This window comes from Sorex araneus, chromosome 7 (genome assembly GCF_027595985.1).
Source record: "Sorex araneus isolate mSorAra2 chromosome 7, mSorAra2.pri, whole genome shotgun sequence".
Classification (NCBI taxonomy): domain Eukaryota; kingdom Metazoa; phylum Chordata; class Mammalia; order Eulipotyphla; family Soricidae; genus Sorex; species Sorex araneus.
Genome location: NC_073308.1, coordinates 34,653,946 through 34,678,530, shown reverse-complemented (window position 1 = coordinate 34,678,530; position 24,585 = coordinate 34,653,946). Strand labels below are relative to the sequence as shown.

Here is a 24,585-nt window from a genome sequence, read left to right as displayed (position 1 = left end):
TGGCCACGGTGGCAGAGAACAGGCCCCTCCCAAACCCCCACCCTGCTCCCACCAGCTCTGCCACTGTGTGTCTGCGTGTGGTTGTGTGTCTGGGTGCGAACAATTAAGTGTGTGATTGTGAGAGACTGTGTTACTGTGACTTGTCTGTGTGTGAATGATTGTGCGATTGTGTGTGACTGTTTCTGTGTGTGTGATTGTATATGTGATTATATATGTGTACTTGTATGTGTTTGTGTGTGATTGATTACGTGTGTGTGTGATTGAGTGTGTGATTATGTCTGTGTGACTGTGTGACTATATCTGCATGTGTTTGTGTAGGTCTGATTATATGTGATTGTGTATTTGTGTGTGATTGTGTGTTTGTGTGTGATTATGTCTGTATGACTCTGTGTGTGACTGTGTGATTATGTGTGGTGACTGTGTGTTTGTGAGTGTGATCGAGTGTATGGCTGTGTGTTTGTGATTGTGTGCATATGATTGTGTGTCCGTGGGTGTGAGATCCTAGTCTATTCTGTGCTGAGGGTACAGGGCGGGCCGTGGTGCGTCCAGGTGTCCCTGCGAGGCACTTTGGGTAGCGGTGAGGGGACGTGCTGGCTCAGCTCTGCCCGCCCTCGTGCTTTTCTGACTGGCAAGGCTGAGTGTCCAGGCACGTGGCTTGGAATGTTTTGAGTTTTGCTCTTTTGGGGAGGGGGCACACCCTGCAGTGCTTGGGGGCCTTTCCTGCTGGTGCCGGGGAACCCCGGACTCCCACAGGTGCTCCAGCCCTTGCGCCCTCCCCTGCGGTGCCCGTGTTTGAGTGGGATCCTGGAAATGCCAAGCGGCGTGCCCGGCGGGGTTGGGGGGGCGTGAGCAGGTCCCCGTGCTGGGGCTGGCCGCAGCCCTGGCCCAGACGGAGCGGGTGCACGCCACGGGCACATGGGGCTGCATTCGCCCGGGCCTGTCTAGGCCTGTGGCCTCCTCAGGGGCCCACACCGCCTTTCTTCTCTTTCTGGAGGGGAAGCGACCATGTCCGACGCGGAGGAGGTGGTGGAGGAGTACGAGGAGTGAGTATCGGGGAGCACGGGGCGCCCTGCTCCGGGCCGGCGGTGGCCGGGACTGTCTGGGGCATCCGGGACAGGACTTTGTCTCTCCTTCGGGCTGAGGGTCCCGAGTGGACGGCAGGCATGGGGTGGGGGTGGGGGCTGTGGGGAGGGCTGGCCCAGCCGGTGGGCAGCCAGGAGGAGGCGGCCAGGGGCTGCTCTTCTGGAAGGAGCCAGGGAAGTTGGATTAACAACTACCTCAGGACACGTCAGCCCCGCTCGGTGTCATCACGCCCTCGTGGGCTCTGTGCCGGCGACGGTCCCTCTGCCGGCCTGTCCTGGAGGGCCCTGGGGTGGGCCGCGCGGGCCCAGTGGACAGCTGCCGTTGACACTGTCCTTTGGCCGGCAGGGAGCAGGAAGGTAAGCGCTGCGTGGCGGCCCTCGGGAGGAGCCCAGTCCAGCCTGAGCCTGACCCTCTCCTGTCCCCTCCTGCGTCCTGACCTTTCTCCTCCGAGCAGAAGCAGCCGCGGGAGGTGAGAGCCCGGAGGGCCCCACGGAGGCAGCCCGGGAACCCACTTTCCCAGGGCCGGGGAAGCAGCCTGTCTCCCGGCCCCGACCCTCCGCGCCTCCTCCCCGGGGCTCTTGCCCGCGCCTGGCCGAGCTCTCGAGGGCAAACAATGTGAACCGAAGAGTTGGACCTGCCCCATGTCCCCCCGAATCTTGTTCCCTCAGAGCTGTCACTTTCCCTGTGAGTCACTTGCCATGCGGAGCTCGGAGGGAAACTCCGTGCCCTTGAGAATGCTTGTGGCTGCCCCCAAACAGACAGGTGCACCCCGCAGGCAACACGGGGGGGGGGGGGCCTCAGGGGAGCATTCACACCGGCGAGTCCCTCACCTGTGCCGGACCTGGGGTCGCCCACTGCCCTCCTCGCTGAAACAACGCTGGAGAGGCTCTGCCCTGGCCCGGTGGCCCCCAGCAGCCCAGGCTCTGCACCCGACCAGGAGGAAGCTCCTGCCTCTTGCGACCCTCTTCTTCCTCCCTCCCATGTCCCTCCTCTTCCTCTCTCCCATGCCCCTCCCGTGACCCTCCTCCTTCCTGTGTCTCTCCTCCCTCCCTGTCTTCCCTCACATGCTCCTTGCTGGGAGCTGGGGGAGATTTTCTTGGCTCTGTAAAAGCTTTGGTGCAAGATTTGAGACTTTGGCCTCTGCATTTGAAATTGGTCAGTCTTCCTCCCTCCCTCCCTCCCTCCCTCCCTCCCACCCACCCTCTCTCCCTCCTTCCCTCCCTCCTTCCCTCCCTCCCTTCCTTCCTTCCTTCCTTCCTTCCTTCCTTCCTTCCTTCCTTCCTTCCTTCCTTCCTTCCTCCCTCCCTCCCTCCCTCCCTCCCTCCCTCCCTCCCTCCCTTCCCTCCCTTCCTCCCTCCCTCCCTCCCTCCCTCCTTCCCTCCCTTCCTCCCTCCCTCCCTCCCTCCCTCCCTTTCCTTTCATCTGAAGTCTGAAGCCAGGCCTTCTGCACTCATGCCACCTCTGCTTTGCTGCTGACCAGCTCCCCTGGCCTCTGCTTGCTCCCACTGCAGGGCTGGGCTGTGAACTGAATCAGGAACTGAGCTGTGATGGTGGGGTGGCTGCAGCCTTGTTGGCAACGAGCTGACCATGCCAGCTTCCTGCATGGCAGTGCCTGGCAGCAAGTGTCTGGAAGGGGGCTGAACCCCAACACTGCCAGCAGGCACTCAAACCCAAAATGTCTCTTCAGGGAGAGGAGTGATTCTGCCGGCCATGCACTTTCTTGGGCAGCTCTATCTTTTTTTTTTTAGCTTTTAAAAATCCAATATTTTGGTTTTATTTTGGCCACACCCTGTGATACTCAGGGGTTTCTCCTGGCTCTGTGTTCAGGGAACACTCCTGGCAGTGCCTGGGGACCCTGTGGGATCCAGGGGCCAAACGTGCACCAGCCAGGTCAAGGCGAGCGCCCTCCCCGCTGTACTATCACTCCAGCCCCAGGTGCACTTTGCAGCGGGAAACACTGTTCTAGAGGCAGTGGGTGCCCCAGAGGCGGCTGCAGGTCCCCCCACCCTCCCTGCCTGGGGCCGGTCCCTTCAGACAGACGGGCGGGTTACGCAGGGCCAGGCTGCCAGTGGGCTTCCAGAACTGTGACCCCTGCCCCCTGGGTACATTTTCTGGGGCATCAGAGATGCCGGCCCATGCAGGGCAGGGGCAAGGAGGGAGTGTGACGGGGAGGGTGCCCACTCTGACCCCGGGGCCCAGCAGGTAGCCAGACGCCGGGATTGTTGCTCAGCGCTTGAGGCTCTCTGCACGCTCGGCCCGCACCCTTGCCAGGGCCCAGAGTGGTACAGCTCGAGGTCATCCTGGCCCAGCCTGCGTTGGGGGGGGACGCAGGCACCCAGCTCTGTCCACCCGGCCCCCGTGGTCTGCTGGGTTGGCACCCACGGGTTCTGCACTCACTGGAGGAGGCACCGCGGCCCAGACCCGGTCTGCCCAGAAGTGGCAGCCGAGTGCGTGTCCCAGCCTGCTAGGGAGCGGGGGCTCGGGCGTGGAGGGGCTCCGGCCGTGGACGGCCCCAGGACCCGGCGCTCTCACACTGCCGCTGCCTCACCCGGCCGCACCCGCACTAACGCTCTCGCTTCTCCCGGCCGCTGGCGCTGCGCCCACGTCTTGGAAGAGGAGGACTGGCAGGAGGACGAAGACGGTACACAGTGCCTCGCCCGTAGACACCCCCCTCCTGCCTCCTGGGCACGGGCCCCTTGGGGTGGGGGAGCGGACGGGCAGGGGCGGAGCCTCATCCACACTCCAGGGGCTGTTCCTGTCCGCTGGGCCCTGCTCTCTCCCTGGGGGCCGGGGAGGACCCAGTCGACTTCTCCCAGCCGGGAGCCCCCACCCCACGCTCTGCATTGGACAGTCCTGTTATCCCCTCTGTCTGTCTGTCTGACCGTCTGTCTGTCCGTCTGAGCGCCCCCCCCCTCCCCCGGCTGGGGCCAGGTCCTGCGAACCTCAGCTCTGTGGCCCATGCAAGCCTCCACCCTTCACTCCCGCTTTTTAAAGTTCCATTTTATCGATGTACTATAGTTTTATCTAGAGAAATATGGAGACGGGGGTGGGGAGGAGAGGGCGAGGCTGCGTCCTCGAGAGGGGCCGTGGGCTTCCCCAGGGGCCCAGGGCATCTGTGTTTCCGTGCACACGTCTGGCCGGGAATCCTGGGCCCAGGGTAGAGGGTCCCGGAGTCCCTCCTTCACAGGGCGCGCGCTGGGCGTCAGGGCCCTGGGGTGGACAGGCGTCTCCTGGGAGGCTGCGGAGGAAGGGGTGCTCAGGCTGGGGGAAAGAGCCAGCAGGCCCTCGCCCCCCCAGAGAGTCCCGCTAGGCCTCCCGCCAGCCTGCCCCTCCCCCTCCTGGCAGGGGAGCGCAGCAGACCCCCACCCCCACGCACCCGGGGGCTTCCCAGCCGGCTGGCGCTGCCTGCTGTGGTTTCCAGCAAACGGCAGATGGAACCGTGTGGGGTCTGCAGCTACCGAGCTACCTCGTTGCTGGGATCAGGGCCCCCCCCCCCTCTGCTGAGGCATGCGAGCTGCCCCAGGCCACCTGTTCCAATAAAACTTTATTTATAACAATAGTCTGAAGGCCGGACTTGGCCCTTGGACTCACAGTTAGTGCACTTCTAATAAAAACCAGCCCCCAAGGTGTCCCCTGTGTTCACATCAGTCACAGTCCCCCCTCCCCAGAGATATCTGGAGCCTGATGTCCCCCCGCCCGGGTTCTGAGGCTGCTGGTGCCCACAGGGCCGGGACGCTCACTGTGTCTGGTTCCCTTCCCCAGAGCAGGAGGAGGCCGCCGAGGAGGCTGAGGCAGAGCCCGAAGCTGAGGCCGACGCAGAGGCTGACGCTGAGGCCGGGGAGACCAACGCAGAAGGTAAAGGCTTGGGGTGAGGGCGCCGTGGCTCACTGGGCACAGGGACCCGCCGAGCCCTCCTTGGGCGCGGGCTCTGCATCTCAGCGGGCAGAGCACCGTGTGCGGGCCCGACCCTGCTGTGTCTGTCTGGGCCGGGATTCTGCCTCTCGCCCCCACCGTGCACCTCGGTCACCTGCGCCTTGGAGCGACCGCCCGAGGGGGGTAGAGCTCCCTGACCCTGGGCCCTGGGCTCCCAGCCCAGTGCTCGACTGACCTGTCCTGTTCTGGCAGATGGCGAACAGGAGGAGGAGAGCAAGGACGCTGAAGGTGGGAGCTGCTGGATCAGGAGCGAGGTTTGGGGGGGGGGGGGTGGCGGGAGGAGGGGGACTGACCTCGGGGCTCCAGACTTTGGATCCTCCTGTCCCAGGGCAGCTGGCCCTGCTGTTGGCCAGGGAGAGAGGGCCAGTGTCCAGGAGCCAAGTCCCTCCGGTCACTTGGGCTGTGATGTGTTGGCAGTGGGTCGGCATGCTGTGCGTGGCCTGGCGGTCCTCATCAGCCGCCCAGGGAGGGACAGGGTGGGGGTGGACAGCGGGGTGGGGTGGACAGCGGGGTGGTGTGGAGAGTGGGGTGGGGTGGAGAGTGGGGTGGGGTGGACGTGGGGTGGGGGTGGATAGTGGGGTAGACAGCAGGGGTGGGGTGGACAGTGGAGTGGGGGTGGACAGTGGGGTGGGGGTGGACAGTGGGGTGGGGGTGGACAGTGGAGTGGGGGTGGACAGTGGGGTGGGGGTGGACAGTGGGGTGGGATAGACAGTGGAGTGGGGTGGACAGGGGGGTGGGGTGGACAGTGGAGTGGGGTGGACAGTGGGGTGGGATGGACAGTGGGGTGGGATGGACAGTGGGGTGGGATAGACAGTGGAGTGGGGTGGACAGGGGGGTGGGGTGGACAGTGGAGTGGGGTGGACAGTGGGGTGGGATGGACAGTGGGGTGGGATGGACAGTGGGGTGGGGTGGACAGGGGGGTGGGGTGGACAGTGGAGTGGGATGGACAGTGGGGTGGGGTGGACAGTGGGGTGGGGTGGACAGTGGGGTGGGAATCAATGGTGGGATGAGGGTAGACAGCAATGTGGGAGTGGACAGCGGGGTGGAGGTGAAGGGTCCTTCTATGGAAGTCCGTGGGGATGCCGGGGGACAAAGACTGAGGGATGCTGGGGCCCGGGACACAGGCCCCTGCCTCACTCTGAGAAGCTTCAAGATTCCCCATCACGTCCCCAAGGACGTGGCCCTGAAGAGGTGTGGGGCTGGCATCCTAATGGTTCTCATGGTGCCTGGAAGCAGAGCGTGGGGAAACTGAGGCTCACAGGTGTCCGGCTTGTCCGGCACAGCTGGGAGTGGGGGTTGGGGTGCCCTGACCCCCAGCCTCTGCTTCCCCCTCTGCAGACGGCCCAGTGGAGGAGTCCAAGCCCAAGCCCAGGTGAGCACCAACCCCTCCCCCGTCCCCACAGTGGGGACACTTGGGGAGCGCAGGGTCAGGGATGGGGGCAGGGGTCGGCGGAAGTGCAGGGCGGCTCAGTGGGCGTGGCTGGGAGTGTTTAGGCTCCAGGGACAGCTGCACAGGCTGCGCACTGCACAGGAGAGGCTGCCTGCGGGGGCTGGAGTCCATGGCGCCCTTCATTCCCACTGGTGGACAGCTTGGTGCTGTCTAGAAGAAGGGAGTGGACAAGTGACCGGGCAGGCAACCTCTCCCCGCTACTCACTGCACGACAAGAGTGGGCTTCTCTGTGGGGAAAGCAGGAAGCAGAGGAAAGGGGAGGTGTGGGGCCATGCACGTAAACCATGCCAGCCTCGGTCGGTGGCCTCTAGGGTTCTGGAAGGGCCGGGCAGCTCTGGGCCTCAGCAGAAACCCTCCAGGGGGCTGGTGTTGTGGGCTGGGCGGGGGCCCCAGGGCGGTCACCGGGGACGTGCTAAACCCGCCAGCAGATGGCGCTGCTCACTGGCCTCTCCCAGTTATCCCGTGGGACCTGAGCTGGTTTCTCAAGCCCAGCCTGGCCGCCCCTCTTGGGGCCCTTGAGGGTTCAGCCCCACATAGCCCCTGAGGCTCATGGGGAAATCGAGGACCGTCTAGGCCTGGTGGCACAAGACAAATGTGTGCTTGGGTGGGCCCCCAGAGAAGGCCAAGCCCAGGGGCTGGTTCTGGCTTGGAGCCTCGACACCGGGTGAGGGGGGGAGGCTCTGCTTTCTGGGGCAGGGAGAAGACCCACTGACACCGTCCGTCCAGGGTGGCCGCTCACGCCGCCTCCTTCCCCACAGGCCTTTCATGCCCAACCTGGTGCCCCCCAAGATCCCTGACGGAGAGAGAGTGGACTTTGATGTGAGTGCCGGCCGTGGTGGCGGGGCCGGGCGGGCTCTGCTCAGTCCACGTTTGTCCCTTCTCGGGCCGGGCCCTCACCCCCGGCGCTGCCCACCTACCCTGCACGGAGGAGGGCGCTGGGTCTTCCCTGGGATCAGCCGGCGCTGTGCCCGCAGGACATCCACCGGAAGCGCATGGAGAAGGACCTGAACGAGCTGCAGACGCTGATCGAGGCCCACTTTGAAAACAGGAAGAAGGAGGAGGAGGAGCTCCTCTCCCTCAAGGACAGGATTGTAGGTGTCTCGTCTCCCGCCAAAACATCCGCCGAGACCCTGAGAACCCGCCTCCTCCAGGCAGCCTTCTTGGAATCCCCCCGCCCCCGTCTTATTAGAAGTGCCCGCACTGTGGGTCCTGCTGTCTCACCCTGCCCAAGGCTGCAGCCCGGTTGACCAGTCCCTGGACTGACTAATCCAATGCCTGTTGTCCCCCTCCCCCACCCTCGCCCCTCCCTGGTGAGGCAGGAAAGATGATTGACTGTATTGGAGGTTCTACAGGGGCCCCTTTTCCTGTCCACCAGCACTGCTCCAGGTCTGAGTCCAGAGCAGCTGCTGGGGGCAGCGCGCCCTGGGGGCCAAGAGGACCGTGACATTGGTGAGGCCCCAAGTGGCCTTCCAGGGGTCGTGCATGCAGCTGTGCAGGGCACCCGCCCTGCCCGGTGCTGACTGAGCACCTCGGGGGGCATCTGAGCAGCTCCGGAGACCTAGGGCCTACCAGAGCTCGGAACTCCTGGCCTGTCTCCGGAGGGACTGCGGGGTCACTGGCCGCCCCTTTCCGGGCGGGGGCCCTGCCCCTCAGATGGCGACCCCCGGTTCACGCGCGGCACCTCCTTCCCGCAGGAGAAGCGGCGCGCGGAGCGGGCGGAGCAGCAGCGCATCCGGAACGAGCGGGAGAAGGAGCGCCAGGCCCGGCTGGCCGTGAGTGACCGGCCACCTCCCGCTCACTGAGGCCCGCAGTGGCCGGGGAGTCTCTGCCCCAGCACTCCGGCCCACCCCTGGCACCCCTCCCAGGGGCCCCTCTGGGGTGCCCACCCCTCCCGGGGGGCTCCCACTCTCAGGACTTGTCTCCCACAAACACCCCTGCGGACTCCGACTCTCCCACACGCCCCGGGGAGCAGCCTGAGCCAGGGTGTCTGGGCGACCTCCTCAAATTCTTCCCTCGTCCCCCCGTGAGACCAGGAGGAGCGGGCCCGGCGGGAAGAGGAGGACAACAGGAGGAAGGCGGAGGACGAGGCTCGGAAGAAGAAGGCCTTGTCCAACATGATGCATTTCGGGGGCTACATCCAGAAGGTATGGGTGGGGCAGAGGTGGTCCGTATGCAGGGCACGGAGCCAGGAGGAAGCCCTGAGCACGGCCGGCTGTGGCCCCCAAACCAAGAGCCAGAGAAGCAGTGGAGATGCTCAGAGGGGTCCCCCACGGCACTGACCCCAGGAAGGAACCCCCATGGCCATGCAGGAGACCCCTGTGTCCGGCTGCCTCCCAGCCTGGCCTGTAGAGACCATGGGCAGAGACTGGCACAGCCCAGCTCAGAAGGGGATTCCCCCAAGCGACAATGAGCCCTGGGACTGTCCCAAGCTCTCCCCGACAGCCCAGCCCCAGCTGCCACAGGGGAGAGGGGAGTGGCTCCTGCCCGCGGCCTTCAGGGTCCGTGAGGAGCATGTGCCCTCTCCTGCTCTCTGCGGACCAGCCTGCCGCACGCGGGGGTCTCTCCTCCGAGACTGTCCGTGGGTGCTCTGCCTGCTGTGAGCAAGAAGAAGGCTTGCTCAGATCCCGGCTCCCCAGCCCGGAACATTCCCAGGGACCCCCTGCTCTGTCCAGTGCCCACACTCAGGTCCTGGCAAACCCGCTGCCCTTGTGGGCGGTCGAATCACGGCTCCTTCTCGCCTGTCTGCCTCTGTCTGTCTGTCTGTCTGTCTCCCACCCTCTCCTCTCTCTGTCCCGCCCGGCCTCCATCTTTCTCTCTCGGTCTCTCCCTCATGGTGCCCTGAACTTGGCAGGCCCAGGTGGGTACCGAAACCTCACCCTTGCCGCCTCCACAGAGTTCTGGGGTGGAGGGCCTGGGAGGGGCGGTGGCCTGCTGGAGGGGAGAGTGTTGGGATGGGGGCGGGGAGGAGGGAGCCCCCCGGAGTGAGGCGGAGGTCTGGTCAGGACTGGAAGGACTCTCCTGCGCTGTCTTGGTTTCTCCGGGGCTGGGGATGGGGTGAGGGTGGCAGGAACGCCACTGGTCCCTCTGGGAACCTGGGCAGGCGAGTGGGGGGACAGGGAGGGGTGTGGGGTAGCCAGCTACCCTGCTGTCTCCCACTCCAGACCGAGCGGAAAAGTGGGAAGAGGCAAACCGAGCGGGAAAAGAAGAAGAAGATCCTTGCGGAGAGGAGGAAGGCGCTGGCCATCGACCACCTGAATGAAGACCAGCTGAGGTGCGGGGAGGGCGCCTTCTCAGCGCCACCACCAGGGGGCGCTGCCGCCCCGCAGGTGGCTCCTGGACCCGGTGTGCGGGGGCCCGCCGCTGGGAGCTGTTCTGTCCGCTGCTGGGCGCACAAGAAGCAAATGAGCTCCTGGGTTCCCCTCACTTGCTGGCAGGTGCTGGGAAGGGGTTGCTCTGAGTCCCCAACTTCGTTCTCCAGCCCAGCTCCATTCCCTGTTGCCTCCTAAGCATTAGGCTCGTGCTGGGCCTGGGGGAGCCCTGGGGAGGGGTCTGGCCCTCTGCCCCTCACCCTGTCCTCCGGCTGGCCGTGCAGGGAGAAGGCCAAGGAGCTGTGGCAGAACATCTACGACCTGGAGGCTGAGAAGTTCGACCTGCAGGAGAAGTTCAAGCAGCAGAAGTACGAGGTGAGCACCCCCTCTCCTCTGTAAGGGAGCCTCTCTATAAGGGAGAAAACAGTGCAGGGGGAGCGAGCCCTCCTGCTCTCTGGGTGGGGTCTCCGGGCGAAATCAGCCCCTAAGTCCCCCGTGGGAGTGTCCTGGAAAGGTCTGGGACAGAGCCGGAGCCAGCTGTGCTCAGGCACCCTGCAGGGGGCCTTTCTCCACCTGCTTCCTTCTTTCCCCTGGCTCCACGCTATCCCCCTCAGCACAGAGCAGGTGAAGTAGGGGTGTACACTGCAGAGCCTCCAGGGAAAAGTAGGGGTCCCTGGGAAAGGTGCCCCGGCTCTGCATCCTGTCCTGACAGAAGGCCTCCTCAGGGACCCTGAGCCCCAGCTGGCAACGGGTCCCCAAAGCATAAGGCCACCAGGCACCCAGGGTGTCCCCTTCATGTCTGGGCCTTGGGGTTCTGTGGATCCCTGACTTTTGACTCTCTGGGCGTTGCCCTCCCTGGCTGCCCCCCCTCCACCTTGTCTCTTCCCCTCCTCTTCTTCCTCCTGCTCCCCCTTCCTTGTACCCTTCCCAGGGCAGCCTGAACCCCAGAGCCCTAGTAACCCGCCTTTCCCCCTTCCACAGATCAATGTTCTCCGGAACAGAATCAACGATAACCAGAAAGTGTAAGGCCCCGCCCCTCCTGTGGCCCCTTCTCCCCAGCCCTGCTGGAGCAGCACCCCGGGACCCCCCACCCCACCCGGCTCCTCCCCTAGCCCCTGCTGCCCTTCCCCCCACACCCTCAGTATGACCGGGACCTGCTTCCCTGCAGCTCCAAGAGCCGCGGCAAGGCCAAGGTGACGGGGCGCTGGAAGTAGAGGTCACCTTGTCCTGCTCGTGTCCGGAACGTGTCCAGCGCCAGCATTCTCGAGGCCCCGCCCACAACTCTGTGGGAACCAGGCGCTGCCGGCCCCTTGCCCGCCCGCAGCACATCAGGAATAAAAGCCACTCACGGCCTGAGAGTGACAGAGAGTGACCGTCTGTCTCCGGCGCCGAGAAGCCGAGGCCAAACCCGGCTAAGGGGGTCTGTAGGCAGGGGTCCCCTCGCCTGCTGCCACTTCCAGCAGGGAGGAGCTGAGGCCCAGGAGGCCCAGGCTTCCTCAGAGCTGGGGGGGCTGCGGGTGGACAGGGCTGGTCCCCGGGCCCAGCCAGTGAGTCAGCAGCCGCGCCCGGACGGCTGTCCAGAGTCACTCCCGGGAAACAAAGAGGCCTCTCTGCCGCCTGCCCAGACACCTGCCGGGGAGGAAGGGAGGACGGCGGGTTTCACTGGGCAGCTGACCAGGCCTGCACTGCCCTGTGAGCTGAACAAGCTCCAGGCTGGGACTGCAGCCCCCTACCCCCTCCCCTCGGTCCCTGCGCGAAAGAGAACTTCCTGGGGCCTTTGTTCCGGAGGCCAGAGGGAAATGCACCCTCTGTCAGAACGTTCGTCCGTCTCCACATGTGTCACCCCCACGCTCCCCACAGTCCTGCAGGCAGCTGAGCTCAGCTCTCCTGGCTCTGAGCACCAGCCCCACCCCGCCCCCTCGCCCCTGCAGCCGCTCTCTCCGCTAGAGGCAGAACCAGGTGTCAGATAGCCTGTCCCCTCCCACCCCCCTTCCTTGCAGCCGGCCCTCCTGTCTGTCAGAAGCAGCAGGAGCTGCAACAGGTGCTGGAAACAGGGGCAGGGATCCTGGAACAGCTTCGAGGGGCTTATCACTCACGCACTCATTCATGCATGACTCATTCATGCACTCGCTCATTCATGCACTCACTCATGCACTCACTCATTCATGCACTCACTCATTCATACATTCACCTACTCACTCATGTTTTCCGTGCCAAGAGAGGGCACTGGGGACTCTGTGTAAAAAGGCCAATGGATACCCCTCCAAGTCCCGAACTCACTGCCCAGAGGGAGGGAGCAGGCAGCAGAGGGCTCCAGCTCACAGGGGACAAAGGCCACTACACCCACCTGGCCTGGTGGAGGGAGGGCTTCCTCCGGAAAGGGAGTGTACAGTGAGCCCCCTGAGATGCCGGGGCAGGGGGGAGGCAAGGCCCTGAATGGAGAATCAGCCGGGGGCCATGAGGGCACAGCCCGCACAGACACTGCCGGGGCCTGGGGGCCCAAGACTCCCAGGAGGAGGCGGAGGTAGGGTTGGGAAACCCCAGTGCCCATGGGGGGCCACGTAGCCCTGCTCTCATCCAGTCCCGGAGGGACCCCCGAGTTCTACTCACACACACAGACACAGACACACAGACACACAGACACACACACACACACACACACACACACACACACACACAGCCACATCTCCCCAGGGATTCAGCAGGTGGGGATGGTGGGGCAATATGGGTGACCCTGTGACCCCTACCTCCCATCGCCCCCTCTGTAGCGGTGGGGTAGCTGGGCTCTCCCTAAAAGTTCCCCCTTAAACTGGCCCCCAACGGATTCTTCCTAAGGTCCCAGTGTCCAGGCCACACCTGTCTGCAGCACACACTGCCACTGTAGAGGCCGAAGGTGCTCTGGCCGGGTCACCAACCCAGCTTGGGTCCCTCGAGAGACCCCCGCGGGTGCTGTCCACCCTGACTGCTCAGCCCCATGTGGTTGGTGCACAAGCAGCTCCTTGGCTGGTGGCCTGTCCTGCCCCTCCCCCATCCCGTCCTGCTCTCCAAGGAGACAGGTCGAGAGCCGCAGGTGTGGGGGCACTGGGTGCTCAGCCCAGGGCAGGGGATTCTTTCCAAGCAGGCGGCCTGTCCCCTTCCCTTGTGGCCACTGTCCTGGGCAGAACACACATGAGTGCTCAGAAGGGCACAGTGACAGTTCCTGGGCAGCGGGGCGCCCGGCCAGCGGCTCCCAGAAACTCCGTCTCTTCCCTGAAACTGCCACTGACCATGGGCCAGGATGGCCAGAGCTGGCCTGGGCCTCCCCTGAGCAGGAACAGTGACACATTTGCCCTCACACCCCCGGGACTCCACCTACCCCTGCCCCCCATCACCTCAGGGGTCCCTCCTGGGCAAGCACGGCTGGGCACTGAGTCCTCAGACCATCCCCCAAAGGAGCCCCAGCCTGGCTCAGCTCACAGCTCTGCCGCCCGCTGGGGAGGAAGCAGCGACTCCGGATGCAGTGCTCAGGGAGCCACGCCCTCCAGTGTGGACGCCTGCCCCTCCCACGGCCCTGGGGTCCCCATCTCACTGTGCCCCAGCCTGTGCGGGCCCACTGGTTCCTCCCGGAAAGCCCCCTCCCGGGGTTTCAGTGCAAGTACGCGGGCCTGCACTGGCCCAGGTTCGAGCCCCGGCAGACCAGGTGGTAGAACCTGCTCTCGGGGCGGCCACCCCGACACCCCTGTCTGGTTTCTGGGAAGGGCGGGGCAGGACCCGCCCCGGGTGGGAACCCCAACGGGCTGGGCTCAGGGCTGGGGATCCCATGAGCCCCTGCCTTGGGGCTGGGGCCGGCCAGGAGAGCGCGGCAGAACCAGCTGGAGTGTGGCCCCGGCCCCCCGCCCCCCGTCTCTCTGGGGTCAAGGACCCCCAGGAGGGCTGTAGCTGGGCGGAGATGAGGCTGGCAGCCCCCAGGTGCTGCCCATGGACCCCTGGGCCATGCCCAGGTGGTGTTGGCCATCTGGCATGCTTCCATCTCAACCCCGTCCCCCCGCCACCTTCCACGCCACCCCTGATCCCAGGTCACCCCATGCTGCAGGGGAGTAAACTGAGGCTCTGAGCCATGTCAGTGAGCAGCAAGCTGAGACGTGAGCCCAGGCTGGAGGGTGCAGAGCAAGGACTGACCCACATGGGGCTCTGGGGTCCTCTGAGCCCCCCGCAGGTCGGGCTGTGCTGTGCCCACTCTGTTCTGGGCAGCCCCAGTGCAGCCGGCAAGGAGCCGCCGGGTGTTGGGGGGCCAGGGGTGAGGGTGCTCCGAGAGGAGCACCGGGGAAGTGGGGTGCGGACGGGCACAGCCAGGATGGAAGGGCGCAGTGAGACTGTTCCCGCTTTTCAGGAGCGATGGCAGCCTGAGCCGGGGTTTGGGGGACTTTGGGAGGCCCAGTGGGTCACGGACGCACGGGTCGCTGCCTTGCCAGTGGAGCACCCCACAAACCCAGGGGGTGCAGTGCCCATGGCTGGACAGACCCTGTGGTTGCAGGGGTGAGGCACAACCCCAGGTTGCTTCAAGAGCCCCGTGCCCCAGGTGGCTTGTCCACCCCCCAGCCCTGTCCAGCGCAGGGTCAGTTCTCCTGGCGCCTGGAAGTCGCTCGGCTTGGTGTCCGCCCCGTCCCCGTGCAGCCCGAGGCCATGGCCATTCCGTGGCGTCCAGGCCCACCCAACCGGGAGAACCGCGTTGGGATTGGGGTGTGCCGAGGCATGGCGGCAGCACCCAGGCCTGAGCGGGCAAGGCTGCGCCCCTGGGCCTGGCCCAGTGTGGGGTGGAACCTCGGTTTCCCTCTGGTCTCCGCTGCCAGCAGCTTGGATGGCCCTGGAAATCGGGGTGGGGGCTGAGATGGGCTGGGCAGGGCGTGAGGCTGCGGGTGGTGCCAGGGGAGCGGGCGGGGCAGGCCTGGTTTCTGTGAATCAGCCCAAGGGGTGGGTCCCGGGCAGGCCCCCGAGGAGCGGGAAGGAGGCTGCAGAGAGGGGCTGGACCTCGCCCAGGGGCAGTGGACAAGGAGCGCTCCCCCATGAACTTGATCCTCGGACCTGCGTGCGGGGATCCTTGGGAGAGCCGGCCCTGTGCTGGACAGGGCTGGTGGTGGACAGGCCACCTGGAGCACCACTGTGAACAATCACGTCTTTCTTCTTTTAAAATGCTGCCTGTTTTTGAGCCACACCCGGCTGTGCTCAGGGCTTACTCCTGGCTCTGCACTCGGGGATCATTCCTGGCGGTGCTCGGGGGACCATGTGAGATGCCGGGGATCGAACCATGTCAGACACATGCAAAACAAGTGCCCTCCCTACTGTGCTGTGGCTCCTGTCCATGTGGGATCCTAACCTCTCTCACCGCCTGCTGAGAGTCAGAACCTACCCAAGAGCTCCAGCCAAGCCCAGGGCATGGGGGGTGGGGGGAGGCCCAGGGTCACCGAGACTGAGCCAGCAGTATGTAGCACAGGACAGTTGTCATTTGATTCTGATTGATTGTATTTCCCCCCAATTTCCCTAGCGCACTTTCAACCGTGCTAAATTGGGTGTCCTAGGTGAAAGGAACCGAGTCTGGCTTTTTAGCCAACAGATGTGTCTGGGATTCTCTCTCTCTCTCTCTCTCTCTTTCTCTCTCTTCTTTTTTTTCTTCTTTTTTTGGCTTTTTGGGTCACACCTGATGATGCACAAGGCTTACTCCTGGCTCTGTACTCAGGAATTACTCTTGGCGGTGCTTGGGGGACCATATGGGATGCTGGGAATCAAACCCTGGTCAGCCGCGTGCAAGGCAAATGCCCTACCCACTATACTAACACTCCAGCCCCCATTTCCAGGATTTTTGACTATAGTGCATATGTGTCCATTCTTGTCACAGAAAATGAGGAGGGATCGTGGGCACTCCCAGACATTCCTGGCTGATGAGTGGGCCTGTGGTGAGGGGGGGTTCCCGTTGTTCCTTGCTCAGATTAAATGACTGAGGAATGAACATGGGCCTCACCCCACACACCTGAGGTGGCAACTTCCCTGTCTCTCTCCCACCCTCTGGGCTGGGTATTCCTGGCACCCCGGAGAATCTGCTTCTTCCTCCATATACCTCAGAGTCTCCCCAAACAGGCTGAGTGAAGAAAAGGGGAACCTATTCTCTCTCGGTGTGTCTGGCACTGATTCTGAGCATTGGAATATCAAATGTTAGCTGGGGGGTTGGGGGTTATGGCAAAAGCAGGCCAACCTTGCTGTGCTATGTTCTAGAGTTGTCAAAAATAAAGAAGAAAAAGCAGAGCAGTTCTGCTCTGGAACGTGGCCAATGTTAATCTCTCCCAAGAACACAAAAATATGAATTTGAAAAGATTGCCCAGACCTGTCTATGTTCACCGCAGTGCTCGGCACAGAGCTGGGGTCTGGGGACAGCCTAGCGTCCACCCACAGATGGACAGAGAAGCTCTAGGATAGAGACGCATGTAGGAAGAGATGGAATCTTGCCGTTTGGAGCAACGTGGCTGGAACTGGCCGGTGCCACGTTAAGTGGGAATGTGTCAGAGGAAGAACAAATAGCAGATGATCTCACTCACCTGTCATCCTTAGAGGCAGAAACAAGGGAATGAGCAGTATTGGATGGTGACAATGCCTTGGCTTTCAAGTACAAAACTGAGTTTGCTCGGTGGGAAAGGGGCCAGGAGGGCTGGGTGGGGAGAGGGGTGGGGGAAGGATGGACTAGAAGGGACGTAGGGACACGCACGTGGAGGGTCTCGGGCACTTTAGTGGTGATGAAGATGCAGTGACTTTGTCCATGAAAATATAAACTCAGAAGCCTGTGTGCAGGGGAAGTGCCCCTGACCACTGGGCTATCTCTCTGGCCCCCTTGTTTCTTAGCAAATGTTTTCCATCAAAGCCCACTCTGTCTGCCGCACCCCCAGGTCTCTGCAGCGGGTCTCTCTGTGTGTTTCCTTCCATTCTTTGCTTCGTCTTTCTCATCTCTCTGGCTTCCCCCTAAAAGCCGAGAGCTCGGGGTTGCTCTGCCCGGCTCCCTGCTGGCAGCCTGTGTCCCGCACTCACTGTTTGCGGAACGAATGAATGAATGAATGAATGAGTGAGTGGGTTGCCCTTTCTCCCTGTGCGACGTTCTGCCTGGCATAGAATCGCAGGTGCTTGCTGCACAGAAAGGGAAAGAGAGATTTGGAGGCCTTGGGCAGGAGCTGGGGTCTGGTGGGGAGTCGAGAGTGTGGAAGCACATCTGCAGCTGGGGGAGATGGAGCGGCCACCCCACAGGGTCCTGAGTGAACAGCTGGAGTCGGGGACCACGGAAAAAATTTTGCTCAGGCCTCCTGGCCCTGCCCGAGAGTGGGGTGGAGTTGGCCCTGAGCAAGGGGGAACAGTCTGCCCTGAGCAATGGGGCACAGCCTGTTCTCAGTAGTGGGGTGCAGACCGCTCTCAGCAGTGGGGTATAGCCCACTCTCAGCAGCGGGGACCGTCACTCTCTGAGCAAGGGGGTCCAGTCCCCTCTCAGCAGCACGAGCTGCACCCTGCTTGTCCAGGGAGCGGGGGGGGGGGCCTGGAATCGCTGGTTTAAGGGCACCCCCTGAATCAGTCCGAGGTTCTCTCTCAATGCTGGGGGCCCCAGAGCCCTGCCCGTGTCCCCGGAGGTGCCCACTCCATCCGCCCTGCTTCCCCTCGGGTGCCCTGGCGTGGCCCAGGGCTGGTCCAGCTGAGCCTCCAGCCCTGAGACCAGCGGGGGCCTGGCCGGTCACGGGAAGCTGCATGTGGCTGCCGACTCAGCTCCGCCCGCCTTACCCTGTGGTGCCAGCCGCCACCCCCAGGACGCCAGAGGTCTCTGTGGAGCAGGAGGGACCCACCACGCCCCTCTCCAGAGGGATCAGGCTCCCTGCAGTGTGACCTGGGCTCTGCACCAGAATCAGCTCCGGGAACCATGGCCGCAGATCCACCCCTGGTCCAGCTTCACCTGGGCCTTCCCCATCTTGAACCTGAGTGCCCGGGTGATGCCCCCAGCTTCCTCCCTGTCCCCAGGCCCTCCAGACCCCTCTCTGGCACATCCTCCTCTCACAGCCTCGCTGTTCTGTGACTCATGCTGGCTTTCTGGCTCTTGGCTGCAGTCTCCCCTTGCTGATGTCTCCGTCCCCAGGAAGCCCTCCTGGCCTGACTCTGACCCTGCTCCCTCCAATTGGCAGAAACGTTCCCCAGGACGACCTGCTATTTAGTTATTGGGGTTCCCTCCCCTTTGGGCCACACACAGTGGTGCTCAGAACTTACTCCTGGTTCTGTGCAGTGCCGGGATTCGAACCTAGGTCTGCTATAGGCAAGGCAGATGCCCGACCCCTGAGCTCCCTGCCAGGAGCTGGCACGCACTGCAGTTTGAGAGCTACTGTGAGGCCGCCCAGACCCGGCATTCCAGACCGGCCCTGGGCCGGCCAGCACCCAGCACTGCTGCAGACAGGAGGGGCATTTTCCATACTGTTCCCAGAGGCCTTCCCGAGAGCCTGTCCCGAGAGCCTGTCCAGCCTCTCCCCCTGACTGAGCTTGCGCCCTCCCTGCAGAGGCCCCGAGCCAGCTGTGGTCAGCGGTCAGCTGCCTCCTCACTGACCGTGACCCGAGAGGGCTCTGCCAGGACTCCAGACTCTCCCTTCACGAGTGAGTTTAAACAAGAAACGTTGCCCAGAGAGGCTTTCTGGGTGCGGGTTTTGAATCACCACGGGCCTCTCACTGTCACGGTGGGCACCCCCTTTCCGACCACACGCAGCACAGGACAGGGCAGCAAATCCCTCACTGAGCCGGAGCTTCAAAAATTGGCTGAGGGGCCGGAGTGATAGCACAGCGGGTAGAGCGTTTGCCTTGAACGCGGCCAACCTGGGTTCAATCCCCGGGATCCCATATGGTCCCCCAAGCACATCAGGAGTAATTCCTGAGTGCAGAGCCAGGAGTAAGCCCTGAACAATGCTGGGTGTGACCCCCCCAAAAAAATCAAGAAAAAAAACTGGCTGGCTCTGTTGGAGAACAGTTTGTGTGAACTTCCTCTAACTCCCTGTACCACGCACAATCTCACATACACATGGTGTTCCACACATGCAAACACGTACGCACATGCCTGTAACATCGCAGACTCACACATACACACATTCACATACATATTCGGTCTCACACACATACAGAAACATGCATACACGCAGACTTAGTCCCACACTCACACATATACACATGTACCCACTCACACATATAGATATGTACACATGTACACAGACTCAAACATACAACACTCACCTACAGAGATTCACACGCACTCTCCCACATACAGACACACATGCTCGCAGACTCACACATCTACACACTCACACACATACATACACAGACTCACACCTCACATGTTCGCTCACACACACACACACACACATGTCCCCACAGACTCACTCAGTATACACATGCATATTCTCACACACCTTCTTATATGTACACACTCACATTCTCTCCCCCATATACACATGTGCTGTCCACACGTGCACACACGCACACACACAGACACTGTCGCTCAGGGTTCTGCGTGCGCCCCTGCGCTGGGCCTGGCGTGGGCGGCTCCCCTGCACTCAGGCCCTGGGCTGCACCAGGGGCGCGTCCCCCGCGTCTAGGCTGCCTTCACCAGCCATGACTTGTGTCTCCAGTGCTCCCCGCGCCACCAGCTGGGCCGGCGTCCCTGCAGGGGGAGCTGTCGAAGGTGCCCAGCCGGCTCACGGGACTGCGCGGGGTGGAGGGAGGACTGGCCGGGCCAGCCTGACAGCTGACTCACTGGCTTCCAGCCGCCGGGCTGTGTGCGCCAGCCCTGCCTGGGAGCGCGGGAAGGAGCTGCCGGAGAATCGCGGGCGTCAGCAGAGCAGGAAGGGGGAGGGCCAGGCTCCCCTCCCTTGGGCGGAAAGGAGGCTGGCGGGGCCCACCCGGCACAGCTGCCCAAGGGGTTCTGCCTCTCTCCAGAGACACCCAAAGGGGCCCGTCCACACTCGAGAATCCTGGTTGTGAATACCAACGAGTGCTGGCTGAGCTCCAGCTGCAGAGTGTGTGTGTGTGTGTTTGTGTGTGTGTGTGTACAGTGTGTGTGAGTGTGTGTGTTGTGTGTGGGGTGTGTGATGTATGTGTGTGTATGTGGTGTGTGTGGTATGAATGTGAGTGTGATGTGAGTGTGTGGTTATTAGTGTGTGTGTGGTGTGTGGGGTGTGTGATGGTGTGATGTATGAGTCTGTGATGTGCGTGGGGTGTGTGTGTGGTCTGAGTGTGTGTGTGTTGTGTTTGGTGTGTGTATGTGTGTGAGTATGGTGTGAGGGGTGTGGAATGTATGTGTGTGTATGTGGTGTGTGTGTCTTGTATGAATGTGTGTGTTATGTATGAGTGTTTGAGTGTATGGTATGAGTATACACGTGTGATGTATGTGTATGTATGTGGTGTGAGTGGTGTGTGTGTGTGTGGTATGAGTGTGTGAGTGGGTGTGCGTGCTGTGTGCATGTGTGTGTGGTGTGTGTGGGTGTGGAGTGTGAGCGTGTGTGTGAACAGGATCCATACGCGGCTGGCGGCCCTGCAGTCACAGGCCCTGCACGGGCTCTGCCACTCCAGGCGCCCCGTGCTTCCCGACTCGGGTGGCCTGAAAGGGGCTCCCAGCCCCGGCCCCGGAGAGACAAGCGGCTCTGCTGGGCGCGAGGACGCTCGGGGCCCCTGGGGCTCGGGAGGGCTGTCCTGGGGCCTGGACACCTTCTCCATGGCCACAGGGGTGGAGACCGAGCGGGGCCATAAGGAGACTGTGTAGCGGCACTGAGATGCATCTGAGGGGGCCTCTGGGGGGCTCAGGGGGCCGGGGGGACGGGAGGCCTGAGGACTTTGGGGGCCCACTGTGGTGGGAGGGCCTGTGAGTCAGCACCCGCAGGGTTTCCAATTCCAGTCCCGTGGAATGTGATGTGCAGTTCACATTCACATTGAAATCCGTTTTCAACTGCAGCTGCGTTCAGGCTCGGGAAGGCCGGAGTGGCCCTGTCCTGGGTGGTGCTTCCAGTGGGGGCGCCTTCTGGTGGTCGGGAGGCCCGCTAGGGGGCGCTGTCTCCAGCAAGGGCCAGGTAGATCCTGAGTCCTCAGCAATCTCATTTCCGCGCGGTTTCCTGGCTTTCCCCAATCATCTGGCGCTCCCCTTGCAGTCCACCAGTCTCCCCCACCCCCCATTTTTTGTAAGTAGTGCCGGGGACCCAACCTAGGGCCCCACACACGCCAGCAGGTGCCCCACGCCCACTTTCAGTCCTATGCCCATGCGTGTTGGGGCCCCGTTCCGGGCTGGACACGGTGCTGCTGGTGAGAAAGGACACGGCGAGAGTGGATCACGGCTCCTGCCGCCGGGACATCCACATTCCTCAGGGAGGGGGTGTGTGTGTGGGACAAGTCGAGACCCGACCAGGGCCTCCGCACAGGTGCCAGTGGGCGGGTCTCGTGTGTGGCCTCCGAGGACAGACAGGGCTTGGACAGGCAGAGCCAGGCCCGGACACACTGGGCAGGGGAAACAAAGCTGTGATAGTGCGACTCAATGGGCGCGTTGTCTTTGGGGAGGTGCCTTGGGTGGGTGGGTGGGGCACCAGGAGGGCGGGAGTGGACAGAACATATGGAGAGGGTGGACTGCGGCCAGCCTGGGAGAGCCTTGGGGGTGGCCGGGGAATTCTGGGAGGTGGCAGCTGCCTGCAGACTCGGGAAGGCCAGAGTGGGCCTTGTCCTGGGTGGTGCTTCTAGTGGGGCCGCCTTCTGGTGGCCGGGTGGCAGCCAGGGTCGGGAGGCCCGCTAGGGGGCGCTAGCACCAGCAACGGCCAAAGCCAGGTTCCAAGAGGCCGTGGCCAGGGAGGCGAGGAGATGTTTCCAGAACCTGGTGGCCTGGATGGAAGAGGAAAACTTGAAGCTGAGGCCAGAGGTCCTTGCTTGGGCGAAGAGGTGGACGGGATCTTCCTGAACCTTCCATTTTGTTTCTCAAAAGCAAACGCACCCTAGCCATGTGGCGGGTTTTCAACTCGAGGGCAGCAAAGCAGGGAAGGCCCGGGGAGCTGGGGGGAGATGGGGGGAGCAGGGGGGTGTCTCTGAGGCCGGGCACCCCGATCTGAAGGGGGCGGGGTGAGTTTCCCCGGAGGAGCAGCCGAGATGAGCACAGTGTCTGAGTTTTAAGCCAAGCCCCGGGCCCTGGCCTTTGCCTCCTTCCCAGCCGCCTGCCTTGCTGCTTCCAACCCACACGCCCCTCTGAACCTTGGCAACTCTTCTCCGCCCGGCTGGAAGATGCCAGGGATTGTCTGCAGTGCCCTTTGGCAGCCTCACCCCACGCCGCCCTGCCCGTGAGCTCACCACCCGCCGGGCGCTGTGCTTGCTTGGCTCGGGCCCAGTGGGCCTGGAGGATGGAGGCGGCTCTCACTCCACGCTCCAACAGTGCCTGGTTCTTGGGCTCTCTTGGAGTCCCAGGGCCGGGCTCACCCTGGTCACTGGTGTCGTGGAAGTGGAGGTGAATCTAGGGAAGAAGAAAGTCTGGGACTTTAAGGAGAGAAAGAGAGAGAAAGGAGGAAAGTGCCCGCCCTAGAGATAGGCAGGGGCAGCGGGTCACAGGAGGGAGATGGGACATTGGTGGTGGAGGGACGGGTGTTGGAACTTTGTATGACTGAAACCCAATCCTGAACAGCCTTGTAACTGTGCATCTCACAATGAATCAATAAAAATATAAAAAATATTTTAAAATTTATTGAAAAGGTCTGGGACTTCCCTGAAACTCAACTTCCGCATCATGAAACTGAGAGAGATTTAATGCATCCTGCTGGACCACCACTACCCCTTGGGGAAGCCCAGCTTTCTTGCCTCATTCCCTGGAGACTTAAAAATAAATTTTTTTTTTGATGTTTGGGCCACAGCCAGTGATGCTCAGGGGTTACTCCTGGCTCTGTGCCCAGGAATCACTCCTGGAAGGCTTGGGGGACCATATGGGGTGTCAGGCATCAAAATTGGGTCAACTGCATGCAATGCAAATGCCCTCCCCACTGTCCTATCGCTCCAGTCCCTTCCTTGAAGACTCTAGTTCCAGACTGCTATCACTTGCTCAGCGCTAGTTTTGTTTCCACGCCTCATTTCCACGTCCACAAGCCTGTTCCTTCCAATTTTCAAGCCCCTGGACACCTCGAGCTCCTCTCTTTCAGTGGTTTTTATTCTCAGTCCCATCCTAGCTGTTCACTCCCACATCAGCTCACCTTCGGACCCAAGAGGACAATTACTCCATAATTTCCATTTCAAGTAACATACACTCTGACTACACTTCTTAAAAACACTTTTTGGGGGAGCACACCTAGCAATGCTCAGGGATTACTCCTGGCTCTGTGCTCAGGGATCACTCCTGGCGGGGCTCAGGGGACCATATGGCATAGCAGGGATTGAACCTGGGTGGGCTGCATGCAAGGCAAACACGCCCTCCTTGCTGTACTATCCCTCCGGGCCTCTGACTACTACTTCTAAACTCACAACCTGCCTCTCTGAGCACCCGAGCACATTGCAGCCCGTTCATTTGTGGCCACCTAGTTGCAGCCAGCTCTCCCCGTCACGTCCGCGCCTTCCTTTCCCAGGGTACAGCCTCTGCTTTGGAGTCCACACTCTCACTCCCTCGCCTTCACCCCTGCCACTCGCCTCATTGTGCCCACCTGGAAAATTCCATCCGTGCTTTCATGGTCCCCACACCTGCACCTGCATGAGAGTCACGGGTGGGCGGAGAGGACGCCAAACCCAGGCCAGTGCTCTGTTTAACCCACCTTGCCGACCCCAAGAGGGCCCCCAGCACTGCCAGCATGTCCATGGCCTGGCTCACTCTCTCAGTCCCCTGCATTCCTGGAAAGATATTTCCTACCCGCCCCTGCCCCCCGCAACACACCTCCCCAGCATCTCCCATACCCCCTCTCATCCTCACTGCAAACAATCACATTTCTTATCTCACCGAGAACATGGAAGCAAAACAAAAACCCAAATGCCGACAAACGGGCTCCCTGGCCTCTGCCCACGTCCCTGCTGGAGACTGTGGATGGGTTTGTTGACATGGTTCACAGCTGGCTGGCAGCACACAGCCCACTGCCTCCTCCCCTCACAGCATCTCTCTCTCGGCCATCTCAGCATCGCCCTCTCTGCTGGACCCGAGCCCTCCCTGCTTCCCTCTGGCCGAATGGCCTCTCCTGAGGTCTCATCCACTTCTAGACACAACTCGCTCCTTTCATCCTTCTCAGTAGAATTTCTTAGAAAACTGTTCAGACTTTCCCTTTATCCCTTCTATATTCTCTCTCTCTCTTTTTTTTCTTTGTTTCTGGTTTGGGGGCCACACCCAGCAGTTCTCAGAGATTACTCATGTGCTCTGTGCTCAGGGATCACTACTGGTGGCCTCTGGGAACCCTATAGGGTGCCAGGAATCGAACCTGGGTTGACCGTGTGCAAGGCAAATGCCCTACTCATTCTACTTTTGCTCTGGCCCCTCTTTTTACTTTCCCTCAGATGCTCTCAAATCAAGTCCCTGCTGCTCTCATGTACTTTGTCAGGGCATCCGTGAGTCTCACGTCACATTTGATGGTCAGAATGTTTTGTTCTCAGTTATGATGGACTTACTCAAATCGCCTTTCCCCTAGATCAAAACTACAAACCTGTCATGAAATAATAACTTAGAAGATATAATGGAGTGGCCCAAAGCCACAGATCTTGAAGCCGTGTTGACACTCAGAAAAATAAACTTGTGCTGGGAGGCTTTTCTGTATTTATAGATTATTTGTTTGTTTGGGGGCCATACCCAGC

The 24,585-nt window shown here is 62.0% G+C and overlaps 1 protein-coding gene across 1 annotated transcript; it reads left to right on the top strand.

Annotated features, from left to right (window-relative positions):
* The first annotated feature begins 1,005 nt into the window (after nucleotides 1-1,005).
* On the top strand, nucleotides 1,006-11,122 carry TNNT2 (troponin T2, cardiac type). Its single transcript, XM_055144597.1, has 14 exons — nucleotides 1,006-1,043; nucleotides 1,429-1,439; nucleotides 3,698-3,724; nucleotides 4,846-4,938; nucleotides 5,209-5,244; nucleotides 6,355-6,388; nucleotides 7,225-7,285; nucleotides 7,441-7,557; nucleotides 8,161-8,238; nucleotides 8,500-8,610; nucleotides 9,604-9,737; nucleotides 10,059-10,149; nucleotides 10,756-10,796; nucleotides 10,943-11,122. Exons 1-14 carry the CDS (start codon nucleotides 1,006-1,008, stop codon nucleotides 10,986-10,988), a joined length of 918 nt encoding a protein of 305 aa, XP_055000572.1. The 3' UTR covers nucleotides 10,989-11,122.
* The last annotated feature ends 13,463 nt before the right edge of the window (nucleotides 11,123-24,585 follow it).

What these genes read in the sequence shown, in the direction of transcription:
- TNNT2 (XM_055144597.1), top strand. Translation starts at nt 1,006, where the DNA reads ATGTCCGACGCGGAGGAGGTGGTGGAGGAGTACGAGGA. An exon ending in CTGAATGAAGACCAGCTGAG is followed by an intron (nt 9,738 to 10,058) that starts GTGCGGGGAGGG and finishes CTGGCCGTGCAG; the next exon opens with GGAGAAGGCCAAGGAGCTGT. An exon ending in TCAAGCAGCAGAAGTACGAG is followed by an intron (nt 10,150 to 10,755) that starts GTGAGCACCCCC and finishes CCCCTTCCACAG; the next exon opens with ATCAATGTTCTCCGGAACAG.